At 41.0% G+C, this 21,925-nt stretch overlaps 1 protein-coding gene across 1 annotated transcript in view; it reads right to left on the minus strand.

Moving 5' to 3' along the window:
* Positions 1–21,925, minus strand: part of PLCL1 (phospholipase C like 1 (inactive)) — a 346,699-nt gene that overhangs the window by 49,811 nt on the left and 274,963 nt on the right. The window contains exons 2-3 of the mRNA XM_075070037.1: positions 4,827–7,298; positions 1,157–1,360 (exon numbers count right to left, since the gene is read on the minus strand). Coding sequence (XP_074926138.1) covers positions 1,157–1,360; positions 4,827–7,298 — 2,676 coding nt within the window. The remainder of the gene's footprint in view (positions 1–1,156; positions 1,361–4,826; positions 7,299–21,925) is intronic.

Genomic DNA, 21,925 nt, shown 5'->3' on the forward strand with positions numbered 1-21,925 from the left:
TTGTTTTCAGTGTTATGAATATGAGCCCTTTCAGCTGAGAACTGTTGGACAACAACAACGAAGATTGTCCCTTTCTGCTCTATTAATCTCCTTATCTCTTAATTTATCCCCACATGTTCCCTGCATAATTTAAATTCGGAGTTCACTAAAACTTTCTAGTTTGGGTTTGCTTTTACCAGCATAAACATACACTGGCTCCCATTTTTCACCTGTCACATGGACTGACATTTCCTCTAGTAGAAAGAAATTTCTTAAGGTTAACAACCACTTCTCTATTAAAAAGAATCACCTGAGTCATTACAAATGCCACAATAAGGAAGAGTGACATTTTTCACTATAACTTCTTTCAACAGTTGAAGGTGTAATCCCCACACATAGACACTATATTACACTTTGAAATATTAATGTTGAGATACATCATTTACTCTTTCATCAAGAAAAGACAACAGATTTCAATATTCTGCACACTGACACGATCTAAAAAAGAAAATAAATATTTAGAAAAACTTTGGAAAATAGGGACTTATTCTTTTTAGAAACGAATTATATTTGAACATGTTAAATCATCTACCTAAAACAGATGAAGTTGTAGGAAAATACTTTAGGGAAATATATGGCCTCACTAACCAAGATCCTTTTTTATTTATTTCATTCTGTCTCTTGCATATGCTCTTAGTCGGTTTTCTGTCATGAAGAATTTCTAGACAAATTTTCCAATGGTTTATTCTAGTATTATTTGAAATATACCTTAAAACACAAAAAAAGCATGAGAGCAAAAATTCTGTCCATTAGGATTTTGTACAATCTTAGCTATTTACTGCATAATCTAAGCTTTCACTAAAAATAATAAGTTGTATTAATTCTTTCTACTGGTAAAATAATGCTCCCTGTATGTCAATATCTTGCTACTCTGTAGCTCAAGCTTTGCAGAATTTTATCTCCAGCGATATAATTCACTACAATCAAACTGCAGGTAAGTGAATATAGATAAATCTATTTCACGATTAAGGGCCAAATCTTGCTTATCTTATGCAAATGAATAGCCCCACTAACCTCAATGGGACCTCTCACAAGAATAACAGAAGCATGAATTGGCCCACCATATTTCAAAACAACACCACCACAGTAATAAAAACACAGTTATAAAAGCTCATACCAGATCGTATGCAGACAAAAGCTTTTTCTGCACATCAGGCATGGTCCCCAGAGGCTCCAGGTAAGGGAATGTATCTTTCATATAGACAGTGGCAGAGGGAGTATTGTCGCTGTTTATGAGCCGTGAGGATAAAGTCAAGATGCACTGCTTCAGACTGGCAATTGGAGGGAGTCCACAAAGCTCTTTAATGGACACAATTGCATTCTGTGGGGAAAAAATGGATTTGCATTTACTGTAGCTCACCATCCCATTCTGGTTTATAAAAGTAAGTCAATTAGTGCCCCCCAACACACACACACATGGTTTTGTGAGCATTTGCAAAATTCTAATAATAAGTCTGTTCCTGTGATCATACTGTCTTGAGTAAGGATAAGAAACTCATAAGAATTAAAAGATAATCTGCAAAGAGTAAAATAAAAAAAGGGTTGTGACGTTTGCTGCTTCTTTATGATTTTTATAGAAGGCCTGAAAAAACATGTAACTGCTTTTTTTAAAATGTAGGAATATCAGAAATAGAAACTCATTTTCCCTGATTTTGCTGAAGGGTTCAAAGGGTTGGAGTACTCAGCCCTAACCCTTACCTGACTAGGGGAGGGGGATTTACTTTTTCACAAATAAAACTTTTATTCCAAAACTCTGTCAACAGTTTGCGTTAGGGCTTGTCCCCACAGAGAGTTAATGCACGGCAAGCCACTGTGAGTATCTACAGTGCACCAGCTTGCTGCACATTAACGTCCCATGCGGACACTGCTACAGCACAGTGACATTTCTACTAAGCTGCACTCTGGAAATTTCACTGCACTGGAGCAGTGTTCATACAGCAAGCTATTGTGCGGCAAACTTGAGCATTGTCGATTCACACCCTGGCTTGCTTATCAGTAACTTGCAGTGTAGGAAAGCCCTAAGAGTTGTGAAAAAACAAACAAAGGGGCCAGATTCTCAAGTCCTGCTCTTCTGTGCCCAATGCAGGTTTATGCTTTCTGTTCCTGGTCCAGCATTAGTCTGTCCTAAGGCACCATGGAGCAATAACTGGGGAGGGATAGCTCTGTGGTTTGAGCATTGGCCTGCTAAACTCAGGATTGTAAGCTCAATCCTTGAGGGGGCCACTTAGGGATCTGGAGCAAAATCAGTAGTTGATCCTGGTAGTGAAGGCAGGGGGCTGGACTCAATGACCTTTTGGGGTCCCTTCCAGTTCTATGAGATAGGTATATCTCCATATAAGAATATAACTAGAGGGCTGGTATTAGTGCCACTGGCTGTCTGTCACCCCAGCTGGATGGTTCAAGCAGCTAGCAATCACTAGGGTCTAGATGTGCCTGTCCAGAGATACCCAGCCTCATGCCCTTTAACTCAGATCTATGCCACCTACAGATTCACCATGCTGATGGAATGCTCAGATAGCCAATCTGCCAGCCCCAGAGGTGCTTCGCTCTGGCAGGCCACCTACAGCGCAGCCAAGATCTGACTAAAAAGCTCTTCTTCCTCAAGCGCTCATATTTCAAATCTCTTATATCATAATTACACCAGTTCTCTAACTGTCCATTGTCCTCCAGCAAACATGCGTTGGAAAAATCTGATGTTTATCACGAGAAAAGCAAGCAAGAGAAAAATCATTGTCTTTAAGGGCTGCATTGCAGATCAGAAAAAATAAAAAAGGGCAAACATTTTTTCTCTTTCATGGGTCACCTGAAAGAAAACCAGGTGACCCAAGTCAAACCTAATTAAAACTCCAGAATTTACGCAGAAGTCAGCACACACATGGTTGACTTGTCCTTGTGATTTACCTTCTTCCAAGTCATACCACTGTTGCCAAAATCCACAATAATCCCAGTAACGGAACATTATAGCAAGTAGGAGAACACAACTGTTAACATACTGCATTTTAGACCCCTGTGAGGATAGAAAAATTTGGACCCGCATTCAATCTGCATCCACAATAATGAACGTATGACCCACACTCCATCTTTTATATGTATTCGCATCTGCACCCGCACCCAATCCCACTGTTGAAGTCCTGTGCATATACAAAAATTTGGATCTGTATCTGGTCCGCAAAGATAGTAAACAATACAGCTGCATCTGCAGATGCAGCTATCCACAGATATAAAGTAGATACTTGTGGATTTGCAGGACTCCATATCTTTGCAGGTCAGGCATCAGAAAATGTTCAAGTAATTAACAGAGGCTCTTCTATTAACCAAATATATTTGAATGGTGCATTAGAAAATAAAATCTGTTGTCTGGTTGTCATACAAGGCATCGTTGAGAACAAGATCTAGAAGCAAAATTTAGTTTTTGAACACAAACTAATACTATATTTAGGTCAGGTTTATAAATTATTTTCTGGTTATACTACTTAGCATATACAGCTGTAAGCTAATATTTATTGTTACAGAATAAAGGAATGTAAGGGAACAGAAGATTGAGTCAGAGGTTCAAATTAGTTATTTTCAAGGCCTGCAAGAAAGAAAAGCCTGGGAAGAGTTTCCCATTCTTAAAAATATGCTTAAGATATTCCTCTGAGAGTGATTTATAACTTATGTCATTTTGTAAACCTTTCCAGCTGCCAAAACTAAATTTGCTTTAGACTCTGTCCAGAATTGCAGGGTCAGTGAAATAATATAAAATGTGTTCTTGTCCTGTTTTCCAAGGATAAATACAGTTTCCTTTGCTTTATCAAGAAAATAGCTATTGTACATTCTCCTATATAAATAAAATTCGTATTGTTTAACATTATTCAGTTTTGTTTCTCTTTGGCAGCATCTACACCACAGATCTGATTTTCTCCTAACTGAACCAGTGAGAATGAATGAAATTAAGCACAAAGACTGCAAACCTACCATGCTGACTCACGTTCTGAACCATTGCAGTTTCCTCCTGTCCATTAAACATTTTCAATTGCACACTGGGTGCTTATTCCACAGTTCCTGACACATCTATAAGAACTGGATTCTGGGACTATGGTACAGTAGCAGGAAATCTATCCATTTCAGCCCAAATTGTGTTAATGCTGTCCACGCTGCATTGAACCAGTTCAGACTAAACCAGCATTTAGCTAAAAGCCAAATGTAATCCCAATGGTATTTGGTTGACTTGTTAAATGTATAGAGCATGTGTGTATGGGGAGGAATGTATTTTAGGTCGGATCACATAGTTCTCAGCACAGTACACATCTGTAATGTAGACAAGACCTTAATGACTCATTCATTTGGGTGTTTCTAAACATGCATGCGTGCACACGCAACACACACACACACTTTTCACTAATTAGCAAGATAAAGGTAAGCTGACATTCTTCAAAAAGGAGACAGGATGGGATGTCTCTCTAGTCCTAGGGCCTGGAGATATAAACTAGTCTTCAACTCAAATCTCCCAATTAGCTAAAATCCGCAGAGAGGGTTTTGATTTTTTTTCTTTTAAATATTTTTCATAACTTAAACAGATGCTTAGCCTGACATCTATATGTTAATTAAACTCAGTAAATATCAAGCTTTTGCAAATCAGTGCTTTATGTATTTAAATTGCAAGGGCTAGATATTCCTTTTAGTTACACAGGTATAATTTTGAAGCAAGTCCATTGACTTCAGTGGAGTTATACTGCTGTGACTGAGATCAGAATGTTTACCCAAGTGTTCAGTACAAAGCAATAATGAAGTAAAAAGTTTCATACCTGCATGTTTTCCCTCATGTCAGTGGCCTCTCGTAATGGATGCACTGCTAGTTTAAAGATATCATCTATAATCTTAAGGCTTGTGTTCCTCAGCATGGTATACTCGCTTCCTTTCTTTCCTATTCTCACCGACAGACTGCGCTTTTGTGCTTTTCCTCCTCCACTTCGATTAGTTATTGCAATGTGAACAAAAAGTGTAACATGCTCCATGATATCTCCAACAAAGGAGCGCAAGGGTATATGCCGATATCCAGACTGTAAACATTCAAGTGGTATGGTATACTGGCCTATAAACTCATCACCAATATAGTCATCATCCAAAACAACAAAACGGATCATGGCAAGTTCTGGTAGATTTATCTGGAACTCAAAGCTTTCGTCAAAAATAGGATTGTCACTGTTTTGCTGAACAGTTTTAGTTCTTTGTTCTGCACAGTCTGCAGGAATTCCATGAATTTCTATGCAAACATATGGGTCTATGACATCCCCTTTTGCACAAGCTCCCTTGGGCTTTGGAAAGTTCTGACCACTGATAATTTTGACATGTAGAACTTGAGGAGAGACCCCTGGAACAATGCCCTTTGTATTTGCACTAAAGTAAGATACTGCATCACGCATAACAGAAGGTCTAAGGACATAGCCACATCCCCCATTCTGTAAAAACCAGCCAGTATGTAGATCCATCATTGGTCCTGGAGTCTGATAGTTCATTGCCACTATCTGACAACCACAATTCCAAAAATCTTGGGGATTTAAGTTACTAGAGTCTATCCTCATAGCACTTGGGTATATCCTAGACAAAAATTTCTTGTTATAATTGACAAAATCCTCTGGATACTCGTTTGCAATTCTACTGGCCTCTGCCTCACTGAAAGAGCAGATTTCCCAATAATTCTGACTTTTCATAGATACCACAAAATCTTTGTACTGGACAGACTTGCATATTGATACTAAATCAGACAACTCTCTGCACAGCCAGATCAGCCTTGGTTCATTCACATAATCTTCAGACATTCTTCGAGATATTTCAGCCTCTTCATCTTCATCAGTGACTTCTCCTTCTAATAAATCCTGGTCAGAGGGAAGCTTCTTCCCTTTCACAATGATCTTCATTTTCAATTTCTCAGGTGATGGAAGGTAGGCTTCTGATGGTAAAGGTGCTTCTGTGTAGAGTTTGTTTCCAAAAATCTTCTTCATGTGTTGAACCACTACTTTCTGTTGTTGTATTGAGCAGTAGTTACCCAAACAGAGAATGAGAGGATACTCTGAAGTAATAAAGGCTAATTTGTTTATTACCTCAATAACATTTCGAAAGGCAAGTGGTGATGTCATGCTATTACGGTTACAAATGATGGGCTCATTATCGGGACCATCACAAACATCAAGTTCAATACTCCTACAATTCATTTTTAAAGCCCTGACATAACCATTGATATCAGCTGGTCCTCTAAACTGGTCTTCTATTAGATAGGTATTGTGAGATGCATTGATATAGTAATGTGATAAAGGCTGAGTCATATCCTGGACAACTTTTCTGTGCTCAGGGTCAAAAATATCACATTCTGGGGACACCAAATACTGAGTAAATCCATCAATTGCAAGAAATCCCTTCAACTGTCCTTCTTGAGAAAGTTCATACCTGCGGATAATGTCTAGACACATTTCTTCAGTTATATGAGCAACTCCTTGCTCAGCTTCTAAAAAAAGCATGAGGTCATTAGCATCCAAATATTCTTTGTTTTTAGATATCTGCACTAGTAAGAAATAAACTTCAGGTCTTGTGCAAAGTTCGCTGAATGCTTCACAAAATTCCTCTTTAGTTACTCGAGTTGTTAGTTTTTCTTTGCTTTTCTGGATTTCCTTAAATTTTAACCTAATCTTTGATTCCTTTAGGGTAGGATTAAGCTGTTTGATTAACTCTACAGATGTATCTTCTAACATTATGCCATTACCATCAACATCTGCAGCTTCAAATACAGTTTTTAGCCACACAAACCGTGGGGTATTCTGGCTGTTTTCCATCAAATCCAGAGGTTGTTTGCTACGAGAAACCAGGTAACGTAAACCTGATACCCAAATGTTGGCCACATCAGCTGAATTGGCAACCAGGTCAAGAGACTCATAGTTCTCCCCATGAATTACAGAGAATGCACAGTCTTCACTAATCTGGTCTGCAAGTCCATTGTTCCTGAATGTTTCAGTGTTCTTCCCTAGTCTTATCTCTTTTACAGCAGAAATATCAAGCTTAGCCTTGTCAAGGTCTTTCTTGGAAGGTTCCCAGCGAAGAGCTTGCAAGTCAGTGTCTAGAGTAAAAAAACGATTATAAATGCGGGAATTTGGACGGACTTTCTTCAGTTCACACCCAGCCTGCATAAAGCTGATACAGTCACTAGCACTGCTTATTTTCTTCTCAGATGGCATGCTGCTGAAGGACACAGTTTTCTTCCTTCCACATTTTTGGTTGGAAGGATCCTGTAAAATAATTTTAAAATAATTAAGTACATTTTCTTTGGCCCTTTGTCAGGTGTATATATAATATACAAAGCTTAGCTACCTTATATTTGTTTGATCATCAAAACATAAAGCACAATCCCTTCCCATAATTCAATTCTCTACTCAGTTATAGAATATAACTAAACAGTGTCTTGCTTGGCTGCAACAACATTGCTGTCACAATCACTCCTGAGAACCATACTGGGAGATAGGGGCTGTGGACAATCAAGGTAACTGGAGGACTTGGGATTGGGAAGGGTTCACTGAGCAGTGAGAAGCTTCACAGTTATGGAATTAACCTGGAGGGTTGCTATGGGGATGAAGGGAGCGGGGGGGGAGCCTAGAAGAGCCGGGGGGGAAGGGGGGGTTGAGGCAGAAGGGAAAGCCTGGGTAGGTGAGAGATGGCCTTGCCCACATTCTGACCCGCTTTCCATTCCCCTCCTTCAGTGTTGCCCTCTCTCGCCATATCTGGTGTTTCCACGAAGCCCCAGCCGCTGGTGTCAGGGGAACACAGGAGACTCACAGGGGTCACTGATAGGAAGGTGCGTTTCCAACACCGCAGACTGCAGAGAACAGCCTAGGAGCACGAGCCGAGCGCACCCTGACAGCTCAGTGACCAGAAGGGAAAGAACAACAGGCCTCACGGGCAGAGCCAGGGTGACATCTCATCACCCGAAGCCAGCCCGGTCACTGAGGGGTCCGGGGAGCCCTCTGGGCTGGCAATGCTGCGTTCTGTCCCAGCCCCCAGCACGGGCTCCCGCCTGTGCCCCGTCAGGCCCATCTCAGCTCCACCCTACGCACCAGGAGGGCGCCAGCCTTCCCTCTCAGCTCCATGCTGCCCGGTAACGGGAAGGAGGAGGAGAGATCAGCCAGGTGGGAGGCAGAGAAACACCACAGCAGCCCCAGTGGCCAGGAGGAGCAACTGCAGCCCCAAAACCTACTGCCAGCCCAAAGCCAAAGCCTCAGGAGAATTAGTACAAAAAATATAACCTCCTTATAATCCTTGAAGCTCACAGGGCCTGTTTTTCAAATAAGGCCTCCATGTTTGTGTGTGCTATTTTGTTCTCATGCCTTGCCGGTAGAGAGCATGAATGAAACACAGGCATAAAACTGTTGGTGCAATTCTATAATGTTGCAAAACGGTGCCTTCCAAAACAATGACCTAATCTGAAAACCAAACCCATATTTCTTGCACTGTAGATCTGACCAGAAAACCAAATACTCAGTAACATAGTATCTTAAGGATCCCACCATGGATCTAGATGACTTTACCTGTTAAATTAAATCGCAGCATATACTGCTCTGTAAGCAGTATAAAAACTAAGTACAAATGTTTGCATTCTTGGGATAGGTATTTTGAGGAGGTAGGTCATTATTAACATTTTCTGTTTTTGAAGTATTTGCGCTTTATTGTCCATCTTATATACAGCACCCTCCACATTAGCCCATTCAATAACATCTGAAGTGTTATCAAAGAAATACAACCACCGTATTCAGAGCCAACTGGCTCTATTGGGAACAATTACAAAACCTCTAAACGTTAGTATTAAAGGTTTTTAGCTAATCTGTCAAGGCAATGAATTAAAACTTTTAATGACAGGCAAAATTACGCTAGTCATTTATTGCAGCATTTAGTATGCTAATTAGGATTAAAATAGGGAGAAAGAAAGTCAATGAACCCAGCACATTAGTTCAGCCTTTTTTTTTCATTTCATCAGCACATTTTTCTGTTCCTGAGTCATCATACTGCAATTTAATATATTGCTGGTATGAAAATCTTTAAGCAACAGATGATAATGAGTATAAATGAATGCAGCCAATTATACAGCAGTTTGTATAATAGGCAGCAGGCTTAAAACAAGCAAAAGGAAGTACTTCACACAACACAGTAAAACTTGTTGCCAGGGGATGATGTGAAGGTCAAAACTATAACTGGATTAAAAAAAATTAGATAAATTCATGGAGTATAAGCCCATCACTGGCTATTTACCAAGACGATCAGGGATGCAATTCCATGCTGTGGTTATCCCTAAACCTTTGACTGCCAGATGCTGGGATTGCAAGACAGGGGATGGATCACTTGGTGATTGCCCTGTTCTGTTTATTCCCTGAGAAGCATCTGGCATTGGCCACTGTCGGAAGACAGGATACAAGGTGAGATGCACCATTGGTCTGACCCAGTATGGCCATTCTTACTTTATGTTCTTAAAGCCCCAGCGTCTGTAATCAAAACATTGAATGGGAATCTCAGCTTTCAATTAAAATAAAAGGTAAGTTTCTAGTCCTCATGGTTGTGGGGAAGTGGTTGAAAATATTAAACAAATGCACTATGAAGGCTCAGAAAGTAGAAGGCATATGAAAAGTACCCAATGTGTGGTGTGGTTTTTTTTTAAAAATCTCATGATTTTTAAGTTAATCTCATATTTTTGGTGGGGACACATGGTTTTGGAATGTTTGGAGGTTGGCAATACCACTCATTAATTTAGAAAGAATTCACATTTAAAGTCTTCTTAAATAAATACAGTAACTGAGACATTTTTGGACTTTGAATCTACAGCAATCTACACAATGATGGAGGTACTCTGGGCCAGATCCTCAGCTGGGGTAAATCTGTCCCACTGACTTCAGTGGAGCTCTAAAGATCTATCATTTTGTCTTTGCCAGAGAGGGCAGCAAGATTTGTTACAAAACATGCCCACCAATTGGCTTCTGTGGAAAACACACAAGTTCTTTATTTTTAGTTGTGAAATGGCTGTGGTTTTTGATGGCAATGGTACCTTGAATCAAACTAATTTATTTTAGGTGACAAAAATAATGGGCCTTCCTGGGACCATTGAGTGCTGCCTTTAATGCTTGCTCTTAATCTTCAGGGTTTATTGCAGAGAGTTTTTAGTTGGTGTCATACAGGCAATTTAAAATTGTAGAAAAATAGTGTTTCCTCTCCATGGAGGACTTTTTCATATCTGTTTATCAAGTCAATCAATTCAAATCTAATCCTGGGGACTAATCATGTAAAACGAGCAGGATTTGGATGTTATTGCAACTGGTATGATTATTTTAACTGACATTAACAACTAATCACTCTAATCTACAATACAATACATGGAGGAGAAAACAATGCAATTTGCAATTATAAATTGATCCAAGAATGAGCTCATAACCACTCCAGGTGTTCCTTATTTGGTCACTATTGCATGATTTCTTTGTAATGCTTTTAAAATGAAGCCTGAAATTTGTATATAATTTCAATTTAATAAGGCAGTTTTCATTTCAAAGTGTAATCATCAAAAACATTTATTCAAGTTTTGCAAATATTAAATGCTCAAAAAAGTGTGCCGTTAATCTTTTTTAAACTATAGCTTTATTAAATCTCAGGGAGAGGACATATTTTCTTCTAGAGGAAGATGCTTACCTAACATTAAGAAAAGAATCTAATTTACATTCCTCAGTTAGTGGTGGAGCGGGTTCCACTAAAGACATTTCCATGAACTATCTATTTTGTTGTTCCATAATTTGTTTATTAAAAAAAAAAGAGCAAGATTTACTAACAAATCAGCCTGCTTCCTCTATAAGTAAGCATCAAACAAAGATTCTCCTGATAATTAGATTTTATTTCATGCAGCTGAATGAATAAATACTTACTTTATGTCTCTAATAAATTCAATTCCTATGTTTTATTCGTCTAACAAACAACATTAAACTACAAATACTTTTATGTTGCAATGTCTCTATTGGCTATAACTCCTGATCTATGTCACCTTTCACTAGGAACTAAATACAGGAATGATTATAGACACCTAACAAGCTAAAAGGTGCCAAGAGCTTATGTGTATGAATAGCAAAACTGTGTTCTTGTGCTAAATGCCCAAGGTATTCATGCTGCAGACTATCAGGAAACTCTCCATTGTATTCACCTACAGAAGAACAAATCTTCTCTTTTATTAATCCAAAACACTCACTCAGTTTAAAAGCACAATGCGATGTTTACTGAATCCTTGAGATTCAGAGTGTGTCTTTCTCAGAGACCTTAGACAAAGCAAAATAGAACTTAGCAGGAAGTACGCACAGTAGGACTTTTATTCACCCCTCACCTTTCCACTCCTTGCATACCACCAAGGAGCATCTGTACCAGCTGCACATAAGCCAGTGTGGAGGGCTCCAATGGGAGCAGGTCAGAAGAGCTGCCACAGGATTTCCAGTGGCCCTAACACAACAGGCCAGTGACAGAGAGAGGCTATCAGCACTTTGAGTCCTGAGGGCTAGAAAAAAGGCTATGGGGGAGGAGGAATGCTGTCCCCAGCTTGGGGACAAATTTCATCCCCAAAGCCCTGTCCGCTTTGCTCCACATCAAGCCTGATGACTCAGGCTTTATCCAATGAAATGCTCATCTCTAACAACTCTACTATAAAAGCTTTGTAACAAACAGTACAGCAGTGAACTCCTGCAGTTACTTCCATGCACCAGTGACAGTTTTTTCCTTCAGACAGTTCACTGAGTCAAGTTTGACTCGGTCAGTGGTAGTTCCAGCTTTATCATCTCAACCATAATAGCAGCATCAGGTTGCCATAACATACACAGCTCTGCATGACTTTTCAAAAGAAAGTATTTTTTCCTAATTATAGGCATACACTTCCCTCTACATTTCTCCCATTATAGATCCAAACTCATCTTAGTCCCACACAAACCTGGTGTTCTTACTGGAAGGGTGTCACAAAGATGAGGGGGACCAAATCTCATTCCTCTGGGTGTAAACTGACCTCTGCAGGGTTCAAGCAGATCTTTTTCTTCCCCGTGTACAGCAATGCACACTAGACTAGGCAGGTGTATTTTGGGAGGGATGGGGCGTTACAGCTTCCTCCAAAGAATCATGTATTGACTACTACCAAAGCTTGATTTGATGGTCCATAGATCTGATCTAGTATGTCAACTTTTAAAATGCCATACACAAACAATGAATTCTGAATATGTGCCTTTAAGTAATATTTATTCCAGCAGAACCTCAGAGTTATGAACTCCTCAGGAATGGAGCTTGTTCGTAACTCTGAACAAAACATTATGGTTGTTCTTTCAAAAGTTTACAACTGAACATTGATTTAATATAGCTTTGAAACTTTACTATGCAGAAGAAAAATGATGCTTTCCCTTTAGTTTTTAGTAGTTTACCCAAGACAAACCCAAGAAAGAAATCAACAGGACTCCACTGGCCATCACATACAGTCCCCAGCTAAAACCCCTCCAACGCATCATCAGGGATCTACAACTCATCCTGGACAATGATCCCTCACTTTCACAGGCCTTGGGTGGCAGCCCAGTCCTCGCCCACAGACAACCTACCAACTTAAAACCAGGAGCGGTGCCAGGGTTTTCTGACGCCCTAGGTGGACGGCCGTTTTGCCGCCCCCCGCAGCTGCAGTGGAGCTGCCGCAGTTGTGCTGGGGGCAGTCCGCTGGTCTAGAGGCTCCGGTGGACCTGCCGCAGGCATGACTGCGGTAGGTCCGCCAGAGCATTTAGACCAGCGCGCCGTCCGCCGGCACAACTGTGGCAGCTCCACCGGAGCCGCCACAGCAGTGGACCTTCCGCCGGCACGACTGCAGTAGGTTCCCCGAGCCGCGTGCCCCCCCAGCAAAATATTGCCCCCAAAAATTATGGCGCCCTAGGCCATTGCCTAGGTCACCTAAATGTAGCGTCGGCCCTGCCTGAAACATATTCTCAGCGGTAACTGCACACCGCACCATAGTAATCTAGCTCAGGAACCAATCCATCCAACAAACCTCGATGTCAATTCTGCCCACATATCTACACCAGCGACACCATCACAGGACAACCAGATCAGCCACACCATCACCGGTTCATTCACCTGCACGCTCCAAATGTAATACACGCCATCATATGCCAGCAATGCCCCTCTGCTATGTACATCGGCCAAACTGGACAGTCTCTACAGAAAAGGATAAACGGATACAAATCAGATATTAGGAATGGCAATATACAAAAACCTGTAGGAGAACACTCAACTCCCTGGCCACACTATAGCAGACCTAAGGTGGCCATTCTGCAGCAAAAAAACTTCAGACCAGACTTCAAAGAGAGACTGCTGAGCTTCAGTTCATCTGCGAATTTGACATCAGCAGCTCAGGATAGCAAAGACTGTGAATGGCTAGCCAACTACAAAAGCAGTTTCTCCTCCCTGGTTTCACACCTCAACTGCTAGAAGAGGGCCTCATCCTCCCTGATTGAACTAACCTCGTTATCTCAGCTTGCTTGCATATAACAATACCTGCCCCTGGAAATTTCCACTACATGCATCCGATGAAGTGGGTATTCACTCACGAAAGCTCATGCTCCAAAACGTCTGTTAGTCTATAAGGTGCCACAGGATTCTTTGCTACTTTTATGTTTAACACCATACAGTACTGTATTTCCCTTTTTTGTTTTGATTTGGGTTTTTTGTTTGTTTTATCTCTGCTGTTGCTGGATTGTGTACTTCCAGTTCCAAATGAGGTGTGCGGTTAACTGGTCAGTTCATAACGCTGGTATGTTACTGTATATTTAAATGGATTAATCCTTCATAGATTCACGCTTTCTGAGCTGTTTTGCTTGTCTCTCTTATTAGGAGTGCTTGTCTCCACACTGTATTCAGGTTTAAATTTGGTCTATACAGCACTGTGTCTCTAAGAAAATATTTAAGATAATTGCCGGGGATCTCAAAGGCACCTATAAGAGCCACATATATTTGACTATAGACATGTTTTTAAATCAAAAAGAAGAATACTTCAGAGCTTCTTTCTACTGAAACATACCGTCTCGAAGAAGGGGAACCAAAACACCAACTGTAAAGTAGTGTTTATAAGCACTACTGTTTTTCCATGGTTAAAAAACCCCATAAATAAATTCAGACCAACTGAACTGATTCATCTTAACTTTTCAGATTTTGTAAAAAAAGAGAAAGCAATAACTTACAGCGATTTCCCATCATAAGAGCCTTCATGCAAGACAAAAAGTATAAGTGTACAGAACACTATTTAGGAAAAGTCACTATTCATAATTAGTGTGTGTACAGCTTACTGAGGGTGCATAGAGAGGGAAATCCTATTCACTATAGGAAGCAATAATGCTTTCAAAGTGCCAACATTTTTCAAAAGTTTCTACAGATTTGTGTTGCTCAATTTTTTGGGTGCCCAACTTGAGACCCATAGAGCCTGGTTTTCAGAAGGGAAGAGTTCCCACAATTCCAGCAGCAGTCAAGAAGAGCTGTAGGTGCTCAGAACCTCTGAAAAATCACACCACAGGCATCTCAAGTTGGGCGCCCAAAGACTAAAGCACCCCAATGAGTGCATATTTTTGAAAATGTTGGCCTATACCTTCTACTACAAAACAGATTAAAACACATGGGTCTGACTATATCATATATAATTGTTTACTTACAAATGAAATAATGGTTTACCAGATGCTGACCCATCATAACCTTTTGTGACTATGAAATGATGCTTTGTCCTTTCATGACCCATCTCTGTGGGGTTCTCTTTTGTGGACTTTTCTGAGCAGGGAATACTTAATATTCTATACAGAAGAAAAATATGTGAGTATTACTGAACTCCCAATTTGTCTTTTGATAGAATCCTTATCTATAATTATTGCAAAGACTTAAGAATACCTTTTAAAATGAATTTAAAACATTTGTATAATTTCTTTAAAAAGTGACACTATAGCTCTAATGTTGAAAATGCCTACGTGTTGACACTGCCCTTAGGATTTACTTCACATTTGAGTGAGAATACTAGCTAATGGAAAAGGAAGGTGGGACAAACATTGTAACCAGAACACCAGCCCAGAAGAGGGCAACTAATGTGGCATGCCATTCCTAATGAAAGGGTTATGTTCCTGATTCCAAGTTTTGCTCAGGGATACAAAACAAAGAGCATAGATTTTCAGAGATGGAAAAGTTCTACTATCTAATTGAATCCATCCATCTGAAAGGGAGGGATTAAAAAGTTAAAAATAAGGTTAAGTGATTCAACTTCCTACTACTGCTGTACAGTAGATCTGGCAAGTTATCAAAATATAATAGAAGGAGAAAATGATTCACATTAGTTAGGTGACTTGCCTATCAGAGCTGAGATTTAGAACCTGGGTCTTTTCATTTCCAGGTCTGCACAATAACCATGACACAATGATTCCTTAGGCCACAATCCTTACACTTACGCACACGTTTAACTTCAAGCAGGTGAACAATCCTACTGAGTTCAGTGCAAGTGTTAGCAGGATCAGGGCCTTAATTTTCAACTGATTGTCTCAGAGGAAAAAGGCTGCTTCGGCTCAGATTTAAGCTGGTTACCAGAATAGAAGAAATTCTATTATCAAACGTACCCTCTTCGTCAGAAGTACTGAGTATGTAAACTTTGGGATCAGTGAGTCACTGATAGCTGTGGAAAAACTCTACGCTACCCAGCTTAACCTCTGACCAACCATATTTTGCCATTTAAATCATACCACTAATAGAAATAATTACAAGGAATCCACACATACACACAAAATGTCTCCTCCCCCCACCAAAACTAATAGAACTCAATTGTCAGGTCAGAAGTCAAGAACTAATGCAGTAATACTGGTCAGACAATGACCCTACACATGTGAATCCCAAGCTCATATGCTTCTTTAGCCAGAAATTAAACTACATCAAATGTATCTAACATGTCAATAGCAATGAAGCTTCCTTCAAGAAAAACAAAAGAGCAAAAGCATCACTAATGGCAGACACCTAAAGTCCTTATAGAACTGTAGGGCCTCTGTGAGGAGAGCTGACATTTATTGCTAAATGCTGAGAGCTAAACTTGATAAGTACAGTTAAGACAAGTCTGCAAATCCACTTATCTCTCTCAGGCCACATCTAGACTACACGCCGTATCGGCGCGTTAAAATCAATTGCTCGGGGATCGATATATCACGTCTAATCTAGACGGGATATATCGATCCCTGAGCGCGCTTATATCGATTCCGGAACTCCACCAAAACCAACGGAGTTCTGGAATCGACACGGCGAGCCGCGGACATCGATCCCGCGCGGTGAAGACGGGTGAGTAAATCGATTTTAGATATTCGATTTCAGCTACGCTATTCTCGTAGCTGAAATTCCGTATCTAAAATCGATTTCCGCGCGTAGTGTAGACCTGGACTCAGACACTAGTAGCATTTTTACTGAATGATCTTGCTCTTAAAAGAAAAGCCTTATTCTAATCTCTCCCACTTCCCAGGAACATGGGATCTAAAATAATTCAAAAGCAGTCTCCTCTGTCCTTCAATTATATGGTGATAAAATAAGCATCCTGAACAATACATAGGTTATGGAATACAATGTGATTTATTTAATCAGTAAACTGGTTAAATAACGTACTTCCAGGGGAAGCACGTTAAGTCTACTGATACTTTAACGGCAAAGGAGTATTTTGTTTATTTGGAACTACTGCAGGTGCTCAAGTGGTATTCAAGATACAATTCTGGTCTTTGTAATGCTTAGAGGCTTAGGTTACTTGGTCTCTCTCCAAAGAACCTTTCACACTTCTGCCCCTTCTCCCCAGCAGATTGTGGATTGAGAATTTTCAAGGAAGATCCTGTGGCACAGTGTAATGGGGCTCAGCCATGGGGCTATCATGAGCAGTGTATATAGCTACAAAGAATAAAAGTGCTCCTCATCATGATGGTTAGATTCTAAAGTGTCCCTTTTAAGTTTCAGCACGGTAGAACAACTCACACTGTATACTGTTCTTTCTCAAATAGCTCTGAGTGCTGGAAATGCTTGAGAACAATCATTTTCATCTGGGTTTATCAAGATCCTGGACACAATCCTCATTCAATATCCCAAGGGTGTCATGTTGGTCATTTTTTTCACATAGCAGAGGTAGATGCACCAGAAATACTGACAAGACATATGGACTTGAGATAGTTCTACTGCCATTCAATCACTATGCATTACTGCCTGGTGACAAATTTCTCTCTCTCTCTCCTCCCCCCCCCACTCTATATATTTTGTGTGTGTGGTGGAATAGCACAATATATATAAACTGGCATATTGTGCAGGATCAGACCATTTTATAAGGTGAAAAAAATGTTCATGTTTGAAATTTGCTTTCAAATACACCCAATACACACAACCACTTGCCTGTTTTCAGCCCTGCTTTGTGGTCATTTCTGGAGTAATACACAAGGAAACCATCAAGAATCAAAGCAAGTAGATGAGGTGGTTTTATAACTGTATAAACCAGAGCATACAGAGATTAAGTGACCTGCCCAAGGTGACACAGCAAGTCAGTTTCAGAGATGGGATTGTAGCACAGGTCTCCTGAATGCTGGTCTTGAGCTCAAGTCCACTAGACTACAGCTGTTTCTTAATAGCAAGAGAGAGAAGGGGGAGAGGGAGGCAAAACACTAGACCAAATACTAGTATATTTAACTTCTGAAATTCAAAATTGGAACAGATATGCATTAGTAGGGAAGGATTCATACTCTGAACCATAAACAGATTTACGATCTCCAGATAATATCCTAGAACGACTCATTTCACAGATTTCATCAATTTTCAATATAGTTGCTGTTACTAGAATAAATTAACGGGCAAAACTTTCTATCAGATTTGTGCCAATTTTGACAAATGTTATCTCTGCAGATTTTAAATATCAGATACCTATGACAGTAACAACAAGGAAAGCAAAGAGAAAGACACAAAACCAACTGATCCATTCTTATGATTGTAATGACACTGAGAAGCAGCACAAATCAGGCACCTTCAAAAATCAGGCTTAAGGACAGAATGATACAACTCCTACAATCATTCCTGTATATGCTGCCAAATCACACTCCTGGACTAACCTGAAGAATTCAATAGCTTGTGAGAACAGATGTTAATGTTGATGGCCCAGATCCAGCCATCCCTACTGACACAAAATTCCTTCGGTCTTCAAAGGTTTGCCTGAGTACAGACTGAGTAAGGACTGCAGGATTTGGTCCAAAGTTCAACTAAGTCAAGACAATACAAAAGTTCTTTCTCAAACTAGTTTGGCACAAAACTGTATGTTTCTCTAACAAAAAATAAACAGAACAAGAGTATCAGACAGGCAGATCCACAAAAACACTTGGTGCAGATTTTCAAAAGTATTTATGTGCCTAAAGATGCAAATAGATGCCTTGTAGGATTTTCAGAAGGATCTAGGCACCTAATTCCCACTGAAATCAAGGGGAGTTAGGAACCTAGGTGCCTTACAAAAATCCCACTAGGCTGCTATCTGCATCTTTAGGTGCCTCAATGTCTTTGACAATTTGGACTTTAGCTAATTTAATTGTTCACAGGGTTTCACCCAGATTCTCTCGCACACTCACCATTGTGAAAAAGCAAGGACTCTAGACATACGTTATATTATGTATGAATGAAGGGGAGGGAAGGGGAAGTGTATCCTGGGGAGTGATAGCAGCATTTACAGTGGGCTTCTCAACAAACCCAGGGACCAGCTAGACACAAAAGAAGGAAAGACACAGAGGAAGGAATGTCATCAGGAGCTTAATAATGGCTTTGTAGTGAGCCTTTCATCAAAAGGGGAGGAAATGTCATTCCCCAGAAAGGCCACCCTGAGGGAACAGAAGAATGCAGGCAGGATGCAGACAATGACCTAACAATTCTGAGATACTGAATAGTCCCCACTGGAGAAATTCAACAGGAGACAAAATTATAATGGCTTGTCTGCTTTCCTCTACCCCACTAGCACTAAAACCCCTTTGAATTTCATCAGAGCACTAGAATTTAGGATGGGGAGAAAAAAAGAGAAGGGAAACTCAAGAGCAAAATATTTGACACAATTTATTTGCTGTGTCAAAAACAAACAAACAAACCTAATGCCAGCGTTGTTCAACCTGCTCAGTCCTAACCTTGAGGAAAGTTAGAAATTTTGTTGGACAAATTACGGAGGAGAAAAAAGAGCAGCACTTTAAAATTCCAACTGGAAATGCTTTCTGGAAATAAGGTTTCCATAAGGCAAGCACAGTGTTATAATACTAAAACTAATCATTTCATTTAAACCTAGTCCTGCAATTAGATGCATGTAACTAAAGTCGATAGGTTCCAGGCAGGCACAAGGGTCCAGAGAGCTTTCATTTATATATTTCTTTCTTTCTTTTGGTGTATAGGTTGGAACTCCCTGTAATAATGATATCACCTAGGGTCTCAAATTCTGCCACCCCTGTTCATGTTAGTAGCACTTGACTCTGCAAGAAGTCTCATTAAGGTACTGTTCAGGGTGGCTCAGGGTAGCAGAACCTAGCCCTTACTTATCAAGCAGTTCAACAAAGATCCACAGAGAGAGAACAGATATAGTTGCTCTGTGTGTGTATGCACACCCCTGTACAGTCCCACCAAGGGGCTTACATGTTGCAGAGGACTTTGCATAGCTCCTCAGATTTTTACTCTTGCTGCGTAACAAACCCATGATTTCATGTATAGTGGCAGAGTTCCTACTACTTATATTTAAATATAGGCTTTTCATGTGGAAGGCACCAAAGTTGAAATTCACCTCCAGCACTCACAAAGCCTAAGAGAACAGGCTTGACATAGAATTCTGTGTGACTGGGTGAAGTCAAATCTATCAACTCCAAACAGAGGACAGGTACTGCTCCTCCATGCAGTTTTGTGGAGATTTCAGAGCACTGGAGACACACTAGTGTGGGTTCAAGTCTCTCCTTGCAAACCTCACTTCACAGTCTCCTGAAGAACCTAGAACCTTCCCCTGCAGAATTGTGCCCCCTCACTCACCCACTCTGCCTGGGCAGTGCAAGTGTTAAGTGGTGGAGGCAGCCTTCAGTGGACGTGTCCCTCTTGGGTCTATTTCTCCTTAAAAATGCATAGAGCAGAGAGTTTAATAGAACATCAGAGCTCCTCTGGTAACAAATAAGCCTCCAATTACCTCCTAATGCCCCTCCACAGTGCTCTATTATTCTAAGTCAGGAGTGGGCAAACTATGGCCCGGGGGCCACATCTGGCCCTTCAGATGTTTTACTATGGCCCTCCAGCTCCTGCTGGGGAGTGGGATCGGGGGGTTGCCCTGCTCCATGCCTGCCGTGGTTCCCCATGGCTCCCGGAAACAGCAGCATGTCCCCCCTCCAGTTCCTATGCATAGAGGCAGCCAGGGAGTTCCGCACGCTGCCTCTGTCCCAAGCACCTCCCTGACAGCTCCCAGTGGCCAGGAACCACAGCCAATGGGAGCTGCAGGGGTGGTGCCTGTAGACCGGATAGTGCGCAGAGGTGCCTGGGCATGCCTCCGCATAGAGCTGGAGAGGTGACATGCCGCTGCTTCCAGGAGCTACTTGAGGTAAGTGCCACTCGGAGCCTACATCCCTGACTCCCTCTTGCCCTCCAAACCACTCCATCCCAGCCCGATGCACCCTCCTGCACCCTAAACTCTTCATTTCTGGATCCACCCCAGAGCCCGCACCCCTAGCCGGAGCCCTCACCCCAACCCCCAATTTCATGAGCATTCAGGGCCCGCTATAAAATTTCCATACCTAGATGTGGCCCTTGGGCCAAAAAGTTTGCCCATCCCTGTTCTAAGTGCTCCATTTGCTCCCATTTGTAATTCTTAAAAGTCTCCCAAGGCCAGCTTTTCAGGCCATCCTCTGGATGACTGGAGTCCTGGGAAATGGATCGAATAGCTCCAGATACTCTAACAGAATCAAAAATGAAGACAGGGTCACTTTTATTCTTCAACTGTCCAAGAAAAGCAGTAACAGGATGCAATGGAAGGCTGAAAGATCTCAGCTCTAGTGTCCTCAAGGTTTCCATACCAAAGATCTTCTTTTGTTTATAGATTCTTATTTCTTTAGATTCATACTAAAATTAAAAGGTTCCTCCATTCAAAGCCTGAAGGGCCCTGGCATAAATCGCAAGAAGATAAAAATTAGTAGCTTACCTAACAGCAGCCACAAAACTCTGCCCTCTACTCAGCTGCCATCCGTCAGCACAGACCTACGTGCTACCAAACCCTCCCCCTGCAAAAGCTCAAGAAAACAGATATACCTTACAGCATGACCTGAAGGTCAATTTACAGGAAGGGGGGAAAAGGGGAGCAAGGGGCTTAGTTCAGAAGCTGAAGGCTTCTCAGGAGAATACCGTACCCCACACACCCCCTCTTTTAAATGACAGGGCTTCCAGCTCAAGCACCTCCACGTGGCACAGGGAGAGAGCTCTCAAGTAGGAAGGTCCCAAATTATTTAGGACTTTGAATTTAAAATGTTAGTTTTGACCTAATCTGGAAACTTGTAGGTAGCCACTGTAGGTCACAGAGGTTGGATGATGAGTTTCCCCTGGAGAAACATTGTTTAACATGCTGGACATTGCATTCGGCACCTCATTAAGTTTCCAGATTGATAAAAGGCATAAATTCCAGGTAAAGTACACTGCAGTGATACTGGCTGGAGTTGACAAAGGCCTGGATCATGGTAGCAAGTCCTGCATCTTAAAGAGTTAGTCAGAATCTGCTAACCAGGCGCAAATAGTAAGAATTATTCCTGCCCCCACTGCTATCATGTTGTTTAACAACATTTATTGAAGAGTGAGATCTAATCTGAAG

The sequence above is a fragment of the Chelonoidis abingdonii genome, chromosome 10, assembly GCF_003597395.2.
Source record: "Chelonoidis abingdonii isolate Lonesome George chromosome 10, CheloAbing_2.0, whole genome shotgun sequence".
Lineage (NCBI taxonomy): Eukaryota > Metazoa > Chordata > Testudines > Testudinidae > Chelonoidis > Chelonoidis abingdonii.